We start from the raw sequence: 20,315 nt of genomic DNA, 5'->3' as shown, positions 1-20,315 counted from the left end.
TTAACCATTCTCAACTATATATTAATGGACTGACTGATTCGTTTGCTTATTTTCTTTGCCCCCTTTTCAAATTATCTATTGTAGGTTAAAATAATAATCGAAGAAATTATCGAGATTTGCACCAAATATCAATATTATTTTCCCGTTTTTTTTTTTGCCTTTACCCATTTTAGTTATCTTTTATGATTTTGTCCATTCTAAGTATAAAATAACCATATATAGTATCCCTATATTTATATATAATAATACAAGGCTATCATCATCTTACCACAATATTTTATTGCAGTTTTGTCCTTTAGGTTTTTTTGCTTCTCCTTTCTTATCTCTCTAGTAACATCATCTTCTTTTACGATAACAAAAATTTTATACAATTGAGAAGAAAGAGAATGGCGTCAGCTTTGGCTCAACGGAGAAGATTAGAAATGATGAGAAGAAGGTATAAAATGTAAATAGTTTTTCGTAATCCCAAATGATTGCCATTTACATATTTAGAGGCTAACCAAAATTTAAAATAATTCAAAATAGTCTTAATATGGAATGACCTCGGAGTCTGGCGTTTGAATGTTGTTAGACGAGCAACACTTTCGAGTTTGAGCGTTCGAATGCTGCTAGACGTTGTCAGAACACCGTTGAATGAAGACTACTATTAGATTGGAGCGTTCGAATACTTCAACATTCTACTGCTCTCAGATTGTGGTGTTCAAATATTGTTGACTGAGCTTTTGAACTTATTGATGAAGGCTACTCTTATGTTCCACTGTCCAAAAATGTTTTTAGCTAGGCATTTGACTACATAAGAATAAGGTTAGAAGTTTTCCAAAACTAAAAAAATAACTAATCTAGATAAATAGGTTTGACCCAGTGAACCTAGTATCCACCATTAGGTGACCCAATTAAGCCCGGATCATATTACTCACCACGCTTTGCTCATTGAGCTCGTAAGTCACTTCATGTTTACAACAATCCATGGTGGTTTCCAAATCTTTCATAATTGCGGAAACATTTTCTCCAACATCCGAGCCATATCCAAGAGCGTACAACTTGTGGAGGAGGCTAGGGTTGCCCAAGTGTAGCTCAATGTAGCATGCTAATTGGTACTCAACCACTTAGTCTAGAGCTAGGACTAGACTTACCCACAATCTAGGGTAGACTCATGTTTGGCCTAGGTCACACATGTGAGCTAGTTCATTAGTGCTTTGGTGCGTTGAGAGTCAAATGAGGCACGTCCAAACCTAAAAGTGGAAGAACTAGAGTGGCAATGACCTAGATGCATGATAGACTATGCTTCGACTCAAGTTAGGGCTCAGCTAGGATTCGAACACAAGCAAATTACCCCAGTTTGGTTTGTGGAAATATAAGCTAATTTAAGCAGCCTGAACTAGTGGTGTCCCCAAGGGTTGCAAGAGCACATCCAAGGTGAGGAGGTGGTTGATCAAATCAAGGAAGACAATGCTAGGTAGCTATATCGATAAGATTGGGCCGTCAAGGCATCAAATCTTTGCTGTCATTGGTTGGTGGCTTAGTTAGTAATTGATGGTGATCAGTGGCCACTTCAAGATGCCTAGTTATTGGTGTGGGCAACAAGGCTCCATTGGTGGTGGTGTGTACCTCAATAATCTTCCATCATGTGACAAAGGTGATAGTGGGGTTCGGTTGCAAAGGAGGATTTGTAATGCTTTGGGGTAAAGCTGTGAGTAGATGACGACTTGCATTAATGCTATTGAGGCATGTATAGCCATTGCAACACTAGAATTAAGGCTTGCGAATCTAGAAATAAGGCTCGCATTGATCTCATCATCTATATCAAATCGACGGACCTCGACATTGTGAAAAGTGGCTATCGCTGGCAAGTTGGGTTTTAGTTCTCTCCCTTCGAAGGCTGCCATGGATGTCTCCCTAAGGTGCCTTGCTGTCGTGGATCTAGTGGTGGTCATGATGATTCGAAGATCTACTGCTTTGATACCAATTGTTGGGGACTAGGCTAAGGTGGTTTATTTAAGGTAATAGTGGTGGGTGATTTGGTGGTGGAATTAGTGGAGATTGTGAAATCTAGAAGATGAGAGCTAAATGGATCATAAAGATGATGATGATATGGGGTAGATTCATAATATAGAAAGAAAGAAGGGGGAGAAGATGACCAAGGTTTAAGGGTGGGGAAGAAGAAGATGGCTAGCCCTACTGAACTAAGAGGATTGACAATCGAGAAGAAAAGAAATGGCATCGGCGTGATGACATATGCCTTGAATCGAAAGAGATTATTAGAAGAGATGAGGAGGAGGCTAGAGGTAGAAGAAGGTTAAAAATATCAATAGTTTTACATAATCCCACATGGCCGCTTTCTATATATTTAAAGGCTAACTAAAATTCTAAATTATTCATAATAACCCTAATGCGAGATGATCTAGGCATTGGGAGTTTGAATGCCATTGAACGGACTATACTCTTGGGTAGGGCATTTGAATGCCACTAGATAGTGTTCGAACGCCATTAGATGAAAACTGCTCCTCGGTTAGGGTGTTTGAACGTCATTGTCCAAGCTTTCAAATGCTTTGACATTCTGTTGCTCTTAGATTATAGTGTTCGAATACCTTTGGTTGAGCATTTAAATGCCTTAACAAAGACTGCTCTTATGTTTCACCATTCGAATGTCATTGGTTGGATGTTCGACTACATGAGCTTAAGGGTAAAATTCTCTAAAAATAATAAAAAACTAATTTAGATAAACATGTTTGACTTAGCAAACCCAATATCCCTTGCATGTTGACTTGGTCGAACCCAATCACATCACTATGGATTTAAAAATAATATCTATGAATTCTACAAAACTAGTTATCAATTATATAGATATAATTGTGAAATCCATAAATACTCATACTAACATTTCACTAGCTATACATACATGACTATTATGTATGAATTTTGTAGATACATTATAGATTTTATAAAATCTTAAAATGCATCTATAAATTTTGTAAATATATTTATCAATTAAGGAAAAAAATTGACAGATTATAAACAAGATGTACATGTCAATACACAAATAAACACTTTAGGGCTATCAATACTAATACTATATAAAAAAATTTAAATACTAACTTACATTGCTTAATATCAATATACATATTGTTGTATATTGAAATATATATATATATATATATTATATATTATAAATATAAATTCAATGTTCTAAATTAAAAGAAATCACAAAATTAAATCTCATTCCATTCATAATCTTACTCTTAATTCTTGGATCAACTTATTATCTTATCCGAACCCACAAAGAAATATAATATCTACATAATAAATAAAACAACTAAAATATTATTTATGAGTTAATAATAAAAAAAATTGACTTAACTAAGACCAAAATCCTTTAGTTACTAATACTGAATTTAATGAATAATAATATAATAGTTTTATATATATACCGATAAAAACCAACTTACTTTTATAAATTATAATTACATAGAACTAATAACTGAATCCATTATATAGATAGACAAAACAAATAAAAGTCAATAGATCACAATTACATTAATAAGTTTAAGATAGTGCATAGATAGGTTGAAGAAAACAATCAAATTTTTCCACAAGTGCACTAAAAGAAAATCATTTATTCATACCTCATACTTTTAAAATATTCCAAATGTGGTGCAAGGTCAAATAACTTAATACTTACCTTTAAGTTCTTTTTCTTTATCCGACATCCAACGGTTTAGATTGTAAGATGTTCCATAAAATTGACTAGAAATATTGGTTATTCTTTTTTTTTCCCTTCACTCTTGGAGCAACTTACTATATATTTTAATATGAGGGAGGATACCTTTAGTTTTCCATTACACCAACTTCATTTTCGAGAGTTGAATAGGTAAATAAGTTCCGAACTTAATTAAATATAAAAAAAATATTTAATTACTGAACTATATTAAGAATTTTTGAACTCAAAGCAAACAAAACCTTATAGACTCAGAGATCCGTTACTATGTTAATAGAGATTGCCCATCCCTATTAAATCTGAGGATGTTAGTGCACCAACAAGGTTCTTATAAATTAACTAGCTAGCTTTTTGGACATGGCCTGCAAGGTAAGATTTTGTTTAACTCTTCCATAGCTCAGTTAGAGTAGAAGTGAACTGCACATTTGGCTTCACATATTTATTTTTCCACTCGTTGAACAATAAAAAGAGATTGATTGAATGACGAAGAACTGATATCATTTGCTTATCTATTATGTATGTCACAGTTAGACAACAACTCTCTACTTTACTTATTGCCCTATTTTTGTTCAGCAAGAATTGTACGCAAATACTATGTTATATCTGCGAGTTTTTACCCTTCTAACTTGTAAGCCTCTCAATCAAATAGTAAAAGTTTAAACTTATTTATTTGAGTAGATAAACTTTTTTATTTTTGAATTGAATTGAATTGAATGTCATGTTAAGTAAGTTAGTAATTTATTATTATAGAAATCGTAATATACCTACTTAGTTACTTTGACCAAAATTCCCAAACATATGGCCAATTAGAGAAAAGATAAAGTTTTCTTTTTTTTTGGTGTGTGTTTGTGTCTTTAATTCAATGAATCTTTCAAATAGTTCAATTGAATTTACAATTTAAAGTAATCATGCAGAGATCTAATCACCACTATCCTTTTCATAAAAAGGGTGATATAATAAGGTTGCCTCATTTATCAAGGAACAAGCTCAATTAATGATGATGGTTGTCATTTTCAGCTAATCAATGAACAGTTAATTTCTGCCCTCACTTGATTTATCTTTTATTCTTCTTGGCTCATATTAGGATTAAGAATTAAGATGCTACCTTGGAAACTTAGTGGTCTTAATCCGATCACTTCAAATAATTGGCTATCTTAAAAAAGGAAAATTTATATTTGACACTCTAATTGTTAATTATTTATAGTTTATACTCTGAGCTGAGGAAGAAACTCTGAATTTACCCTGGCCACCGGCAACTCACATGAGACCATAGTGAGCTCAACTTCAAAAGGACTCAAAGGAACCGAGTTAAACTAGCAATGTTAGTTTAGACCAATTTGCCCAAATTGAGTCAAACAAGATTAAAAAAGTAACTCATATACCCATCACTTTGAGGACAAAATGAGTGGAAGCATAATAGAATGATGTGATCCGAATAAGACCGAACAACCTTGTGGATATTGGGCTCATAACTTGTGTTACTTATCTAGATAAAGAGTTAATCTCAACAATTAGTTTAAGTTACTTTCAGATTATGTTAGTCAAGTCAGTTTAATATTAGACTTAATGTGGTTTGGTTAATAATTATGTTTTTGGTTAACGGTTAACTTTTAATATATAATATGGTGTGCAACCTGAATTAAAGATGTATTGATAAATAAAGATTTCTAGCTAAGGCGTTCGAATACTAAGAAGGGCTATTCGAACGCTTGCATCATATTTGCATATCAGAGACCCTGTTTTGACCGTTCAAACGCATCGTGAAGCCGTTGGAACACCCTCAGTGAGAATGATATCATAATTTATTTTAAGATGGATTATGTGAGTGTATGTGGTGTATCTTCATATGATAAGCATGCTCATCCTGTCACACGTGTCATACATGTTATGTGGGCATGTGGGTGTTCACATACCTGTGCCGGGCAGGGGCATTACAAAACTTCTTTAATCGAGATGGAGATAGAGAGTCCTTTGATGAGGGTTTAGTATTTTTTTGATTTGGCTATAGCTTGCGCTTGGGTTTGAGTATAGCTTTGGTTTTTTATTTGAGTATGGCCCGGTAGTTGGGCATAATTTGGATAAAAATATTTTTGTAATCTTCTTAGTATAATTAGCTTAATCTAAGAATTTTGTTAAAGTTAGTTAACACATTTAAATCTACCAACATTGGGCTTTCTATCAATATCATAAGCACCACTCAACGAGGGGGGACGGGGAAAGCAACAGGCCCTTGACCTTCGACCCTTCTTTCTATATGGGGTGCCTAGGGCACCTCATCAATATATGATAAAACATAGAGATCGATTTACAAATGTTAAAAATAAAACGTATAAATTGTAAAAATATATATTAAAAGACTTGACTTAAGTTAAGTATAAATTTTTTCTAAGTAATTACCGGATATGCAAGAGTATACAAGGATTCCGCGTGAGGTCCACGAAGGATAAAAGGTAAATCAGATAAACCTTAATATGACTCATTTTATTTAAATATTAAATAAATTATGTTCTTGTTTATTATCTCAACTTATTTAATCTATTTAAATTCAATCTATTTATAACTCGCCAACCTAGTTAAATTAAATCCACTTAACATATTTATTAAACAAAAGATACAAGTAATTTGTTAATCTACTAAATAAAACCAGTTATATAAGTGACATGTATAAATAAATTATTGGTACTCTCTTTTCCTACTAAATGGCAAGATATGCATTTTAACCTTAAATAGGGAGTAATTATTAAATAAATTAGTTTTTCTTTTTGACAAAAAGGCAACACTGCCCTGTTTCTTTGAAACAAATAATAAAAAACCCACAAAATATAGCTTATGAGCATATCCCCTTCACATCCCTACAACCTTAACAAAATTGACAACACACCTAAATGAGGGTCTACTAACATCCCACCACAAAGTTTACCCCAAATCATAATAATACCAAAAGCTAACAACTTAAGAACCAAAACTGTTTGTGAAATAGAACTTGATTTCAAACATTTGAACCGAAGAAAATTAATAAGCATCAACTAGTTTAGCATTTGTTATGATCCGACCACGGGGGATAGAGTTAGTTGAGTCAAACTGAGTCGAGTTTAATTAGTCTAATTTACTCTTTTTTTTTAATTTTGAATTAAAACGGATAATCTACATGTGGATTTGATCCGCTAAAATTTTACTCATATAAATAGCAGTAGTTTTGGATTAATTAGGAGTATGTGATGATTATTGAGTTAAGTTATTTTATATTTGAAACTAAAACTATTAGATCTGTAACTCATGAGGCTATCACCACATAAATTATCATAATTTTTTAATATCCAGATCGATCTAATTTGTAACTAATATTAATCGATAGTAAAAGAAAACCCAACAAATTCCTCCACTAATAGACCACCATCATTAGTCCATATTGTCCAGCCATTTTTTCTTTTTTGACCACCTCTTTTCTTTGTGGTCCTGCCGAATAAAAGAATAGAAAAGTTATTCTAAGTCGGAGGTCTTCTCAAGGTCTGAATTTATCGATACACATTTTACTATTTTTTTTCCGCACCGTAAACTTCAAATTAGGGCGACAACCCAAAATAGAGACAACTTTTTAAAATATTTTTGAGTAATCTTTGTGTAAAAAAAAATATCAGTATTTAGTATGTTTTATTAAATAAATTAGTTGGCCTTCATTCAATAAAAAGCAATCATATTTGAACTCTCAGAACTTAGTTTGCCCATCATCGTACTCCCTCCACAGGGCCAGGGTTATTTGCTTTGACTTTGAGGTGCTATTATGCACCTATAATGATGTTCAATTATCAACGGACTCAATAAATAGTTCGTTCACTGTTATAAGTTCAGCGATCTTGTGATCGGCTTCGACGCTGGCCCCACAAATTCACCTATATCGGTTATATAGGTGTTTAGTTTGGTAAGTAGCTATTTATATATTTAATTTTGGCTGGAAACCTAATATGATAAAAACAATTCACGCTCTCACCTTATTCGGTTGTGCCCTAGACACCGAAGGTTCGACCTTCTCTCTCTACCGATCCCTCGTATCTCCGGTTCTAATCTCGCATCGCAGTTCCAAGTATTCTTCGCGTAGTTGGCCTCGATCGGAACTGAAGATACCCGGTGATCTTGATTTTCGGGAGTGAGCATCGAGAATGTGGATTGATCTCTCAGTTCTTGATGCAAATTCTATCTAGTTTTAAGAAAGTTCTCTCTTTTCTGCTTCTTTAAGGTGATTGCAACTTTTTTTGGAGTATCGCAGTCAGCTTCGTGACAGTAAGCGTCCATGGAATATTGTCCTTCAGATAGTAGCGGTGAGTTGCATTGATCTTTCGTAGAATTTGAAAGCTTTCTCATGAATTTATGTGAAATCAAGTTCATTAGCTGTTAAAATATCCTTGTTGATTTGTTTTTAAATGGCGCGAAGTAGTGCAATTATGAGGGTAAACTTGTATAGATTGTGTGCTGGGCGTGATCAGGAAATTAGGGCTTAGAGCTTGTATTTGTGATGAATTAGGTCTAGGAATTTATATTTGCCTTCTGATTAACCATCTATTGATGCGCATTAAATACTGCGTGCTATTGTTTGACCATGAAGCACCTTTAAAGGTGACTTGTATTTGATTTCCTGGAAAGATTTCAAATCATTCAATGAAGAAAGAAACAAGAGTAGACAGACGTGCTACTGGCCCAAAAAAAAAAAAAAGAATAAAAAATAATAATAACGAAAAGATGTTGCTACTGTCACTGACAACTGTGTTCAACTACTGCATATGTGTGAGTTCCTTTTGCACTTCGCTTATTTATAGATGTGGAGAATTGTCACAGTATTATATTTTTTGTAAAATATCATGCCTTGAGGACTTACCAGAGGATCCCTCTTACTTTTCGTAGACCTAAATTGCAACATAGCTTGCCTGCAACTGGTTGTTTATCAAATTTTGCAACAGTTGGAAACTTAGAATGTGGCACCAGGTAGTTGTAAAAGTTTGCTGATCTCTACTGACGCTTTCTCAAGACTTTCTTTTATCACCCCATATTTGTTTTTGGAGAATGCTTGAAAGATGATGATTATATTCATGGCAACAGCAGCTCCTGCTGCTTTTTCATGATATTGGCTTTTCTGGTTGGTGAATATGGAGCTCAGCAGTTGTTTGTTTATCCTGTTTGCATTGTATTATTTGGTCTGTGTACTGGAACTACTGGGAACTTAAGATGGAGGATATGCCATTGAAGTTAAGTAGGCCTTCGATGAGCAGATGTGTGAGCTTCCATGTTGCCTGCATTTTCTGTTATTTCGACACCCTATATTCTCATACTAACTGAAGCCATAATATAGTGACTATTGAATGTTTCAATCCCACTAATACTTTACAAAAAGTTTTAGAAGTTTACCATATTTCAGCTAAGCTTGTCTTGGATCTTCTGATTTGCGATTATAATTTTGTGATGTTTATTCTGTTTCTCAATGTTGTCTGCACTCTGCAGGAACTGATGATGACTTTCCACCGCCACATCAGAACAGGGGCACAAGAGGAGGACATATAACTGGAAATGGAAGAGCTATTGTTGGTGGTATTTCATACCCCAGGGTACAGAATGATATGGAGATCCAAGTCCATCGACTTGAGCAAGAAGCATACAGTTCTGTTCTTCGAGCATTTAAGGCTCAGTCTGATGCCATTACTTGGGTATATATCCCGCATCATCTGAGCCAAATACTTTTGCTGTACATTCATTTTATTTCTTTTTCTAGTGTTAATCATAAGTTGGCTTCCACTAATTTCTTCAGGAGAAGGAAGGTCTAATAACTGAACTTAGAAAGGAGCTGAGAGTATCTGATCAAGAACATAGAGAGTTATTAAGCAGGGTCAATGCTGATGACATTATTCGTAGTATAAGGTTTCTTTTATTCAATACATTTTACCTATGTCCAGCTGCATAACATTGTCAATTCAGAAGAAGTCCCCTCAATTTTTATTTTTATCTAGACTGTTAATTTAACTTATCAGGGAGTGGAGACAGGCAGGTGGGACTCAAACTGCTTTGATTAATAATGCTCAAACCACACATGATCCTGTACCAAGTCCGACCATGTCAGCTTCTCGCAAGAGGCAAAGAACATCTCAGTCTATACCTCCTTTGGATGTGCCATCACTTCCCATGCACTCTCAACCGCTTTCTGCTTCAATGCAGCCATCATCATCAACTTCAAAAAAGGGAGCTCCACCAGGAGCAAGGTGGAAAAACCCTAAATCAGTAAGTCAATGATTTAAAGAGAACAAATGTTCTCGTAGTTTTGTAGGTAAACTGCATTATGCATTTTCTGTTCATTTTGTTTTTCTGATTGCTGTTCCTGTTGCTTTTTAGGGTCAAGTCTTGCCAGGTGGATCTTCAACAAAATCACTGCAGTATCCTTCTGCTGGTCCAAGTGGTAGAGTCCACGCTGTGAATAGAGGTTCTTCTGGTGCTCTTGCTGCAATTGGATCTGCTGAGCCACAATCATATAATTCATTCATTGGGCGTAAAGTCATGACAAGGTGGCCTGATGACAATAACTTTTATGAGGCTGTAATAACGGATTACAATCCGACAGAGGTGCGTCTGGTTGTTCTATCATTCAACTTCTGCCTGTGGCAGTAGGTGACTGACAACCTTATTATTTTCTAATTTACTGACAGGATCTGCATTTTCTGGTTTATGACATAAACACACCAAATGAGACACATGAGTGGGTCAATCTCAAAGAGGTAATTTTTTTTTCTTTCCTGTGCCTGAGATAATTTATTTCAGACATTTTTTCTATTGTTACCTGTTTTGTCCAGCTTTGGTCAGCTCTTATCTACTTAGCAACAAATAGAATCAATAGTTAAAGCCAGACAGCAATGTTTTCTCTTATTTATTTGTGTATACCATTTATGTCTTTATGATATTATCAGAGAGTCAGTAACAATACTTGGTTGGACACTAAGGGTTACCCCTTTCATCCAAGAAGTTGTGAGCTCTAGTCATTAAAATAATCTCTTAGTAACAAAAGGCTATGTGCATCTTCCCTCATCACCCTCAAAGTGAAAGCCTTGTGAAGGGACTTTGTTTTTAGTAAAAGGTTCTGTCTGCATATCCCAAGCTAATTTCCAGCCTCAGCAGATTTCTCTGAGCAATTCTTGTGTTCCTTTTCTGGATGTTGGTCTTGAATTTCTAGTTATTTATGTAGGTGACCTTCCACATTATATCATCAGATTACTTATGTTTATCCTTAAACGCTTTCTGTATCTGACTCAAATCTGACAACTGTCTAGCATCTGCTTGTGTTTCATATAGTAAGCTACTTGGTTGCAGATTTCACCTGAAGATATAAGATGGGAGGGTGAGTACCCAGGTATCAATCATCAGTCAGGCCGTGGTATACCAGTACGAGGAATTATGAAAACAACAGATAATGGCAGTGCACTCCCTGGTTCAGTAAGGGGAAGAGGATCCCTTAAGAATCAGGCCAAGAAAGATTTACTACACTTGCAAAATGGCATTGGGAAGAAGAATACCAGTGACATTGAAATACTTCACACTGAAACTCTCATAAAAGAGGTATGTTCTACAGAAACATTGTATATGTTGAATGAGAGGTTTACATGGAAAGGCAGCCCTTAGTTGGGTTTTCCCCTAAAATTCTATATGGCCTTCTAAACCCCTTATTTGACAGTATAGCCCTCTAAATTTGTTATTTGCTTGATACCCCCTCAAGATCGCTTTTTGTATGGAGCCATGGATATTCCTCAAGACCTTTGTATTTCACATTGATGCCCCTCAAGTTAGTTTTTGTCTATCAAGAAGTTTAAAAATCCAAATCATTGAAAAATAAAAGGGCAAAAGTCTCTTATTCCTTTTTGTATATGCACCTACTAGCTAAGGGTAGTTCTCTCATTTTACAGATTAATTGTTCAGCTTTTAATGTATGTTTGTCAAAGTAACATACTAAGTTGTTAACATAAAAGGATATTCGTGCAAAAAAGGCAAATGTTTTGAGCAGATATACATAAGCACATGCAAATATCAAACTTAGAAGGGTATACACATAAATATGGGACTTTAACAAAATATACATGCAAAAGAAGCTCTTCATTTAATATGTAATATTTCATACATTTTGTGATGCCAAGCAGGTTGAGAGAGTTTTTGATGCAAGTCATCCTGATCCCCATCAGATTGAGAAGGCAAAGAAACTGCTGAAGGTAAAAGAGACATTCATAACATCTTACTTTTAAGGGTTTACTGAAGTTAATCAACAAGTGTGAAGGCTTCTTGTATCAACTGCAGGAGCATGAGCAATCATTGATCCGTGCAATTGCAAGGCTTGCTGATGCATCTGACGGTGAAAGCGGTAAATACTGATTCACCATTCCTTTGTTCGTTCTGTGCTTGATGTTTTTCTAGGCATTTAATGGGTTGTAAAATATTCTTTCAAATTTATATTTGATATGTTTATATGATTTGTTGGTACCTTAAACAAATGTGGAGGGCCTAGCAACAGTTCATGCAAAATTCTGATGTATAGGTTTGTAAGGTAGAAATACTATGAGCATCTTACTAATGCATGGAAAATAATGTACAGAGAGAAAATTTGAAAATTTCTACTTTTTCCAATTTGCTCTTACCAAAACATGTGGGATACTCGCAACTCTCTCTTTCTTCCGATAGGGCTAATGAGCACTGCTGCATTATTCACTGCTTTTTTCCCCCTCTCTTATCTGATATTATGCCATTTGTATCATCACATCTAAGTATTTGGCATGAATCTCCTGATACAAAAGTATTTGTTCTACTTACAATCAAGTGTACTTTATACATGCGTGGATGGAGGAGAGGATCTGAAGCTATAAGAACGCATATAATGTCTACAGATTGACTTGGATTGAGGGAATATATTCATTTCCGCAGCAGATTGTAACACTTCTTTTTCTGTGAGGCAGAAGGTGAGCACTAATTCTCACACGGCTGAGTGCAGTCTGTCATCTGGGATCTATCGGCAATCAAAAGGTATGTCGCAAATCAGCACACCAGCAACTATGCGGATGATGTGGCTTGTGCAGGGAGAGAAGCCTCTGATGCTGATCACATGGTTGGAGATAGTGTTTCATGCCAGCATGACAATGATGATTATGATGAAATTTAATTTGTGGAAGCAACTACTGTGTCAAAATCTTCCAGTATTTATTGCTTACCACATTGAAATAATGTATCTCATTCATATTTAGTTGAAATTACTAAAGGAAAACTCTCTGTTTTGGAGATGATGGAAAGAGTAATGGAAAGAAGTAGGAAAGCTCTACCAAATTGATTTAAGATGGTTTTCCTTTCTTGTCTTGTATTTTTTGGTCAGAATGTTTTTGTCTGCTTAAATATGTTTGCAGGCTTGTCAATTATAAACCCAGTTTCTAAGCCTCAGTTTTGTTCTACGATATCTTTTTCTCTATTCTATATAGAAAAATACTACTCTAGGTTTATAACTAAATTTCAAATTATCTCATACATAAGTTTACTTACAATTTTATTTTATTTTTGATTTGACTAAAATTATTTTAGAAATCTTCTCTTCTACCTTCATTCCATAAATCAGATGTTTCTACTTAATTTTTTGTTCAACTTTTTTTTTTATCTATCTCCTCCCTCCTCTCTCAGAGCGAGCCTGAGTCTTACACGAGTATGCTATCAAACATTAAGCTCATCAATCCTTAAAGTGAGCATATTTTTAAGCCCTAAATGAATTAAGTATATTTTTTAAGCCTTAGATGAGACAGTTTCGGATTCTAACGTTACTATAATTTTTAAAGTTGCATTAAAGTATTTGTCATGGGAGATATATGTAAATAATAAAAAATAATTAAAAAGATAAAATGTAATTAAATTTTCATCAAGTTAATTATAAAAGACATCAATATTCTTATTTTGATATATATACATTACTCTCAGTTAATGATATATATGTCTTTTACTTAATAAAATATTAAGATAATATAATTGTTAAAAAATAATGTGCAAAATTATATATCTAAAAAAAATTACCTGCTGAACCAGTAATATCTTTCATTCCTATTATACCCTTAAAGATCTTAACAGTTAGATCTTCATCAAATTGATTAATAAAGAATTAATTCTATTGTACTAAAGAAATCCTCTCTCTCTCTCTCTCTCTCTCTCTCTATATATATATATATACAAATTTGCAAATGTATCGAAAGAACGAGGAGTTGTTTATATATATGTAAAAGAACGGTACGTTTTTGCAATAAGATTCAAATGCATGTGGTTATTTGCATAAAAGACTTTCTTCTTTTTGTCCATATTTCTCCCGCGAAACAAAACGAAAAGCATTTGAGCGCGGGAACTCTCAAACATTATTCAAATTACCACCACCCATTTCAAATTCCATCAATCCGTTCTCTCTATCGCTCGTCTCTCTTCGTTTTCTAAACCAGACCTCTCGAGGTGGAATCCATGGCGAGGTCGGGGAAGCGGGAGGAGGCGAGAGGGGAGGACGATAGCAGCCGGCAAGGTGCGGCGGAGCGCCGCGTCCTCCGGTCTCGTTATCTCGCCGTCAAGAATTTAATCAGTGGTATTGGTCTTAGTCTTCTTCCATTCTATTCTCTCTTTTTCTTAAAATTGGCTTGTTTTTACTTCGTATCTTTCACATCGTCTTGTTTGGTTTGCTTGCAGATGAGAGAGACGATTTGAACAAAGTCGATTCGGATAAGTTTCAGAGCATTATCACCCAGGTGGATAGTTTGCATCAATTTGGTGAGATTCCCACATCTTATTCTGCTCTATAACTCCACCATCCAAGAAGGAGTAGCTTTTAAAATATGTGAGCTGTAAAATATCTTAAAAGCCTTCAAACGGCAATTTTAGAAGACTATTTGATGCCACATATAGATGTGGTGCCTGGTCAACTGGTTGTTTTGCCATGGTTTGGAACTTGGTATGGTGTTTTTATGGTGTTCTTTATGTCTTTGATCCTCTCTAATGTAAAAGTTCAATGCTTGGCTTATGGTAAGACCTGTTAACATTATCTAATGTTTCATCTATTGGGGATGCTCACTTTAACGGCATGTACAACCTAAAGATGAAGAATAAGGAAAAGTACTTTTTCAAACTACAATTGATGCAAAAACTCTGTCAAACATGTTGTTCACCAAGAAGTTTTCTTGATAAATTTCACTGAATTAGAAGTATTGGGTGTCCACAACTAGTTTTTGAGAGTGGTGCATTGACAGTAATTGCCAATTATCTGATTCAATCTCGCATCCAAACATTATACTTTTTTGTCATACTTAGTTGGAACGTGTTATCCTATTGCCTTTGAACTTATACCTGAATCAAACAGGCCCTTGTATGTGAGGGCTAATTAGTATTTTCAGCTATTGGACTCACATTGGCAGCCATATATTAAATTATAAATGGCCGCGTTAATACTCAACAAATTAAAATTTTAACTTTCTTAGGTCACTCTGGAACAGGGATGATTTTCTTGTTATTTGCTTTTTGTTTGCTTCTATATGTGGTAGAAGAGAGCCTCTCTGTTTTTTCTTTCAATTGTCTGTTCCATGAATATTAACAGTTTTTCTGAATTTGTGTTCTATGATATTGCAAGTTCATATTTTTATATTGTCCTTTTTTGTTGCTGACCATCACTGAACCATACTATGTTACAATGCTTAAAGTGGCACAGTTTGCTTAGTAGAGTCCTGCTCTGCTAGTGTTTGATGCCAAATGAAATTAGAATCAAGAGTCATGTCCTTTCTCTTGTACTTTCTACCTAGGTCCTCTTAACTCTCTTCCATTCTTTCTTTTTACTGTTGAATTTAACTTACACCACAGTTCAAAAACCGAGGGAACAAGTGGCAGATGCAGAGGCACTATTGGACATTGCCAACACATTGGTAACATCTGTTAGGTCTCAATCAAATGAGGGAATTACACCTTCTGATTTTGTAACTGCATTGGTAAGTAAATTTGGTGAACAAAGTGGAGCAATTTCTGGGAACGGTCCAAGCATATTTCATTGGAAAAAAGTTGGCCGTGCTGTCTCTCATGTTTTCATGTCTGGCTCTGGATGCTGCACCATGTAAAGAACCTAATTCAGCTTTCTACTTAGCATTCTGATTTGTGGCTAATATAGTTTCTTCCAGAACAGCTTGTAAGTTAATCGGTGTTTACTTGTTACTTATGCCAGGCTCGGTCCTATGAGTACTGAAGTAAAGCAGCGCAAGATTGTGCTTAACAGAAAACGCACAAAAGTAAATGAAAGCACTAGGCGGCCTGAAGAGGTTAATCCTTTGCTCCCTAATGCCTATTTGGCTGCGGGAATTTCAAGAGTCAACCTTCTTTGTGATAAAATTATGGTTTTCTTTGTCCTGGGAATCCACTGTGACCTTTAATTTACTTACTTCCAGATTCTCATTTTGTTAGTGTGATTCGTTTGTTCAATTAGCTTAGTGTCTTATTGTGAGTTCTGTTTAGCTTTTCTTTTTAAGGACCTCTTAAAGTTGCAGTTTTGCTTCGTCTATTATCTTTGGAAAGAAAGCTTGTCTGGAGATTTGTCAGTTTATAGGTCATTATAACCAAAAAGATATTATGGTCCCATCATAGCTTTCTTTAACTCTTCCTTCTTTGATCAACAGCTTGTTGATTCAGAGGAAGAAATGAAAACTGATACTGATAAGAATATGTCTATGATGTTTGATATCTTGAGGAGGAAGAAGAGTACGAGGCTAGAAAATTTGGTGCTAAACAGATCATCCTTTGCACAAACTGTAGAGAATATCTTTGCGCTATCATTTCTAGTGAAAGATGGCAGGGTTGAAATTAATATGAATGATAGTAACCATCACATAGTCTGTAAGTATCTCATCCTTATAACCCTTTCTTTTCACTTTACTCTATTCGATGTTTAGTTGAAATAACTAATTTCTTTGGCATTGTTTTCTAGCTCCAAGAAATGCTCCTGCAGCAAGTGCAGTAGCCTCAGGCAAAGTCTCCTACAATCATTTTGTGTTCAGATATGATTTCAAGGACTGGAAGGTACAAAATGCGACTAAACTCATTCTTTCTCAATTTATTCTTCCAAGATTTTCAACTTTTATGTTATATGTTGCCTCTGGGCTTTGCTTTGAAGAAAAAACAAACAAACTTTTATGCTATATGTAAGTTAAAAAAGTAAATCCTAATAGTCCAACAATCTGCACGTAGTAAGTAAAAAGATATCATAGTTCTCGAACGAGCAATCGAAATGATGTTTCTTCCTCTTGACCAAATCTGTAACCTTACATACAAGTCTATAGAACATAAAATAGCAGGGCGTCCATGATGGGTAGTAAGTAAAAAGATATCATAGTTCTCGAACGAGCAATCGAAACGATGTTTCTTCCTCTTGACCAAATCTGTAACCTTACATACAAGTCTATAGAACATAAAAAAGCAGGGTGTCCATGACGGGTAGTAGACGACGAATAATTCACCTTGTCTTCCCATTCTGTCCAGTGACAAAATTAATGCTAAGAAAATCTACTTTTGTTAAAAGATTTATTAAATAATCAAAAACAGAGATCTTGATTACTATTTGCAATTCAGAAGAATTACGTAGAGGGGCCATTGAGCAACTCGAAAAAGCCTGGGTTCGAGCATTATATTCAAGCTTTTCCCAATTATCAGGCCCTGTTATGCAGTCATAAGAATCCTCGAAGATCGACATGATCATAGTTTTACTTTCTTGTTAAGCAGACACGTGATGTAGGAATTGGTACAAGATCATGTTAATTACTTAATATTGATTTTGTTTTTTCTTCTCTTTTATTCTTTTGTATCTTTTCATCAATACCCTGATAGATTGCACAAGGGGAGCTAATCTCATCTCATGTGATATCAATATCAGTTACCTCAAGTAACCCCATTTTCCTTAACTAGCAGAATGAATTGGTCACCCATAGGAGTCATCGTGATTTGGCACGTTGAGTCATCCATAATTTATGCCACAGAATACCATTATCTATGTCATAATCTACGATGTTCTTCAGAATTGAGGTGCACCCGATTACTAATATTTCTATAATTTTTGAACTTGTGTTTTCCAGCTGATGAAGGATATTGTCAAAGTTGGAGAAGAACTGATGCCACACAGGAATAGTGCATTTACATCAGGCACTCAAGAAAATTGTGAATCTGATAAAGCTGTCCCTAGAACTCCAATCAGAAAGCTCTGTAGGAATCGAGGTTTGGTCATGCAGGACATGACAGTTGACGAAACGCCAGGAAATGATAGTTCTGGTGAGAAACGGAAGCGCAGACGCCTCTTCAATGGCTAGAGGCACAATTAACATGTTACTTTGATTCTTTTTTTTGTGTCAATCAATGTCTCTAATCTAACTATATCTCTGTGTACTTTGGGCAATTAGCAAATTGCAGTGGTAGCCTCATTTCAGTGCGGAATTGTAAATACCACAAACTCAGTGTCATTTTGTGGAGTATGCAGCAGGTTATTTCCAACTTACAGAGAGCAGTCAAGTCTTTTTCCTTGTATTGCATAACAACTAACTGATTCCTTGTAAATATATCTGTCGAGCCAAACAAACTTAGATGTTGAAATTGATCATGACCATATGATAACATCTCAAGATAGATAGTATCGTTGTTATATCGTCAAGTTGGGATCTTTGATCAACATGACAATATCATAGGTGCCAGACTATCTTAACTTGCATTTGTCTATGTACTAAGTTGGAATTTACTGCTCATCATACTTGGTTTTGCAAGTTTCTAAATGCTTGAGCCATCCATGCAAAAGAAGCCAAATTAATCATCTTATAAGCTTTTAAAACCATCAAAGAAAATAAAGATCTACATCCTGCAAGTGACTAATTTCATGAATCAAAGCTATTCGGAATGCCAAAAGAAACAAACTCATATGCTACAAATCTCAAATGAAAGCTAACATGACTATCAAAATGAGCAGAATTAATGGAGCTTACTAATACGCCCTTCTTGTATTTACCAATCACGAAAACAAACTACAAGGAGATATAAGAACAAATCCATGCACCACCTCCAACACCAAACCAAGAGACCCAAAGATCTAGCCAACTATAAAATCCAATGATCTAATAACCAGATGAAGAAGCTAAAAGAGAAGAACTAAAAGGGAAGCAATGGGAAATCACCAAACTCTTGGAAGAAGCCATCCACCTCTTCCAAACCACTCAAGAATCCACCTGATCTGCTCTCGATGCACATCATCCTCCCTTCTTCCTCTCTCATTTCCTCCTTGACCTTCTCTCCACGCCATGGCTCCTGGCACCCATATCTTGATCCCATGTTTAGTGCATCGGCTTTACGCCGTGCCACCGCCTTCTTCTTCCCGCCAACGCTCTTGGTGGGCTTTCCAGTGAGCCGCTGCACGAGCTCCCGGAAGTTTTTGACGTCGGTTTTTATGACTTCCGGTGCAAAGATGTGCACTATTCTTATCTTCGGCTGTATCTTTGATACCGTATGTGAATCTTTGTGCAAGGCTAATGTTTCAGGCCGGCGATTGCCGGCTTTTGAGTCTTTGATATCCTCCATGGTTGCTACTCTAACTGCACTTGCCACGAGATGGAACTGAGAGAGAAGAGTAGAAGGGAGGAGGCATTATATAGACTGGTGAAAGTGATAGATGCAAGCAGGCATGTATTGGATGAATAGAAGTGTCTGCCAAAAAGTTGGAAGAAGGGAAAAGTGAATCTAAAAAGACAAGGTGCAAGAAGGCAATCGTAGGCAAATGCCTGCACAAAAGCGTGTGAATGAAGTAGAGATTCTTCTTCTCTTTCCAAGCTCATCATCTATGTGTAGTAGGTTTCTCTTGACCTCACTTTCTTAAAACCACATAGATGGACAACTCCTCTATAACATGGCTGTATTAATAATGACTAGTTTTATAATGACTTGTACCATCTTCTTTAGCTCTCTCAATAAATAATAATATGGATTTGCTGCCCTTTAAAGAACTCAAATTGAATTTTTTTTTATAAGAAGGTGGTTGATATTACATGGACAACATACAAAATGCTTATTAGAAGCACTTAAGAGATGGACAACATTTGGAACGTGAAGTAAGTTAATATTGACAGAACAACTCATTTCCAAATTAATTAACAATAGCAGCCATTCTTTATCTCCTTAATTAGGAATTAGGAATTGGGATCCTTTACCCAAACCTTTAATTAGATCTCATACAACTCTCCAATCAAGGGAAAAGCCTTTATCTGTAATGCTGAGGTATAAAGTAGGACTCTAAAATCATTTCGAGGCCCCACTTGGACATCTCAGTGCAATATACAATAGACCATAATAAGATAATTTCTTTTTAATTTTTTTTTAAATAAGGTAGACTCTTGTGCTCAATTTGCAATACTCGTGTATCCTGCAAACTTTTCAATTTCCGCACCTTCTATGCGACAAACATGTAGTTCTATATGCACCATTGCATCTTCCATGTGACACAAATCCAACCTAATGCAACAAGTTAGGCTCCAAAGATTTTAAAAATCAAGTGCAAGAAATTAGTCTTCTGACA

At 35.3% G+C, this 20,315-nt stretch overlaps 3 protein-coding genes across 3 annotated transcripts; 2 read left to right on the top strand and 1 right to left on the bottom strand.

The window, feature by feature from the left end:
• Positions 1 to 7,690: 7,690 nt before the first annotated feature.
• Positions 7,691 to 13,093, top strand: LOC140771310 (protein EMSY-LIKE 3-like). Its single transcript, XM_073112791.1, has 11 exons — positions 7,691 to 7,859; positions 7,950 to 8,031; positions 9,206 to 9,408; positions 9,510 to 9,619; positions 9,730 to 9,976; positions 10,088 to 10,315; positions 10,399 to 10,467; positions 11,057 to 11,302; positions 11,878 to 11,946; positions 12,032 to 12,095; positions 12,685 to 13,093. The coding sequence occupies exons 2-11, from the start codon at positions 8,004 to 8,006 to the stop codon at positions 12,696 to 12,698; spliced, it is 1,278 nt and encodes a 425-aa protein (XP_072968892.1). The 5' UTR covers positions 7,691 to 7,859; positions 7,950 to 8,003; the 3' UTR covers positions 12,699 to 13,093.
• A 1,073-nt stretch (positions 13,094 to 14,166) lies between these two features.
• On the top strand, positions 14,167 to 18,188 carry LOC140770967 (non-structural maintenance of chromosomes element 4 homolog A-like). Its single transcript, XM_073112307.1, has 7 exons — positions 14,167 to 14,327; positions 14,429 to 14,509; positions 15,590 to 15,836; positions 15,945 to 16,038; positions 16,393 to 16,609; positions 16,701 to 16,792; positions 17,842 to 18,188. Exons 1-7 carry the CDS (start codon positions 14,210 to 14,212, stop codon positions 18,070 to 18,072), a joined length of 1,080 nt encoding a protein of 359 aa, XP_072968408.1. The 5' UTR covers positions 14,167 to 14,209; the 3' UTR covers positions 18,073 to 18,188.
• A 710-nt stretch (positions 18,189 to 18,898) lies between these two features.
• LOC140769869 (VQ motif-containing protein 17-like) lies at positions 18,899 to 19,324 on the bottom strand. The gene has a single exon (XM_073110757.1). The coding sequence runs from the start codon at positions 19,322 to 19,324 to the stop codon at positions 18,899 to 18,901; it is 426 nt and encodes a 141-aa protein (XP_072966858.1).
• Between the last annotated feature and the right edge of the window lie 991 nt (positions 19,325 to 20,315).

This window comes from Typha angustifolia, chromosome 11 (assembly GCF_048772165.1).
Source record: "Typha angustifolia cultivar Huaian chromosome 11, ASM4877216v1, whole genome shotgun sequence".
NCBI classification, from domain to species: Eukaryota; Viridiplantae; Streptophyta; class Magnoliopsida; order Poales; family Typhaceae; genus Typha; species Typha angustifolia.
The sequence above is the reverse complement of the archived record's forward strand: the minus strand, read 5'-3'. Positions and strand labels throughout refer to the sequence as shown.

Coding starts and splice junctions, on each gene's coding strand:
- LOC140770967 (XM_073112307.1), top strand. CDS start 14,210: ATGGCGAGGTCGGGGAAGCGGGAGGAGGCGAGAGGGGAGGACGATAGC. Junction 16,039..16,392: donor GCACTAGGCGGCCTGAAGAG/GTTAATCCTTTG, acceptor TTTGATCAACAG/CTTGTTGATTCAGAGGAAGA. Junction 16,610..16,700: donor TAGTAACCATCACATAGTCT/GTAAGTATCTCA, acceptor ATTGTTTTCTAG/CTCCAAGAAATGCTCCTGCA.
- LOC140771310 (XM_073112791.1), top strand. CDS start 8,004: ATGGAATATTGTCCTTCAGATAGTAGCG. Junction 9,409..9,509: donor AGTCTGATGCCATTACTTGG/GTATATATCCCG, acceptor TAATTTCTTCAG/GAGAAGGAAGGTCTAATAAC. Junction 11,303..11,877: donor CTGAAACTCTCATAAAAGAG/GTATGTTCTACA, acceptor GATGCCAAGCAG/GTTGAGAGAGTTTTTGATGC.
- LOC140769869 (XM_073110757.1), bottom strand. CDS start 19,324: ATGGAGGATATCAAAGACTCAAAAGCCGGCAATCGCCGGCCTGAAACA.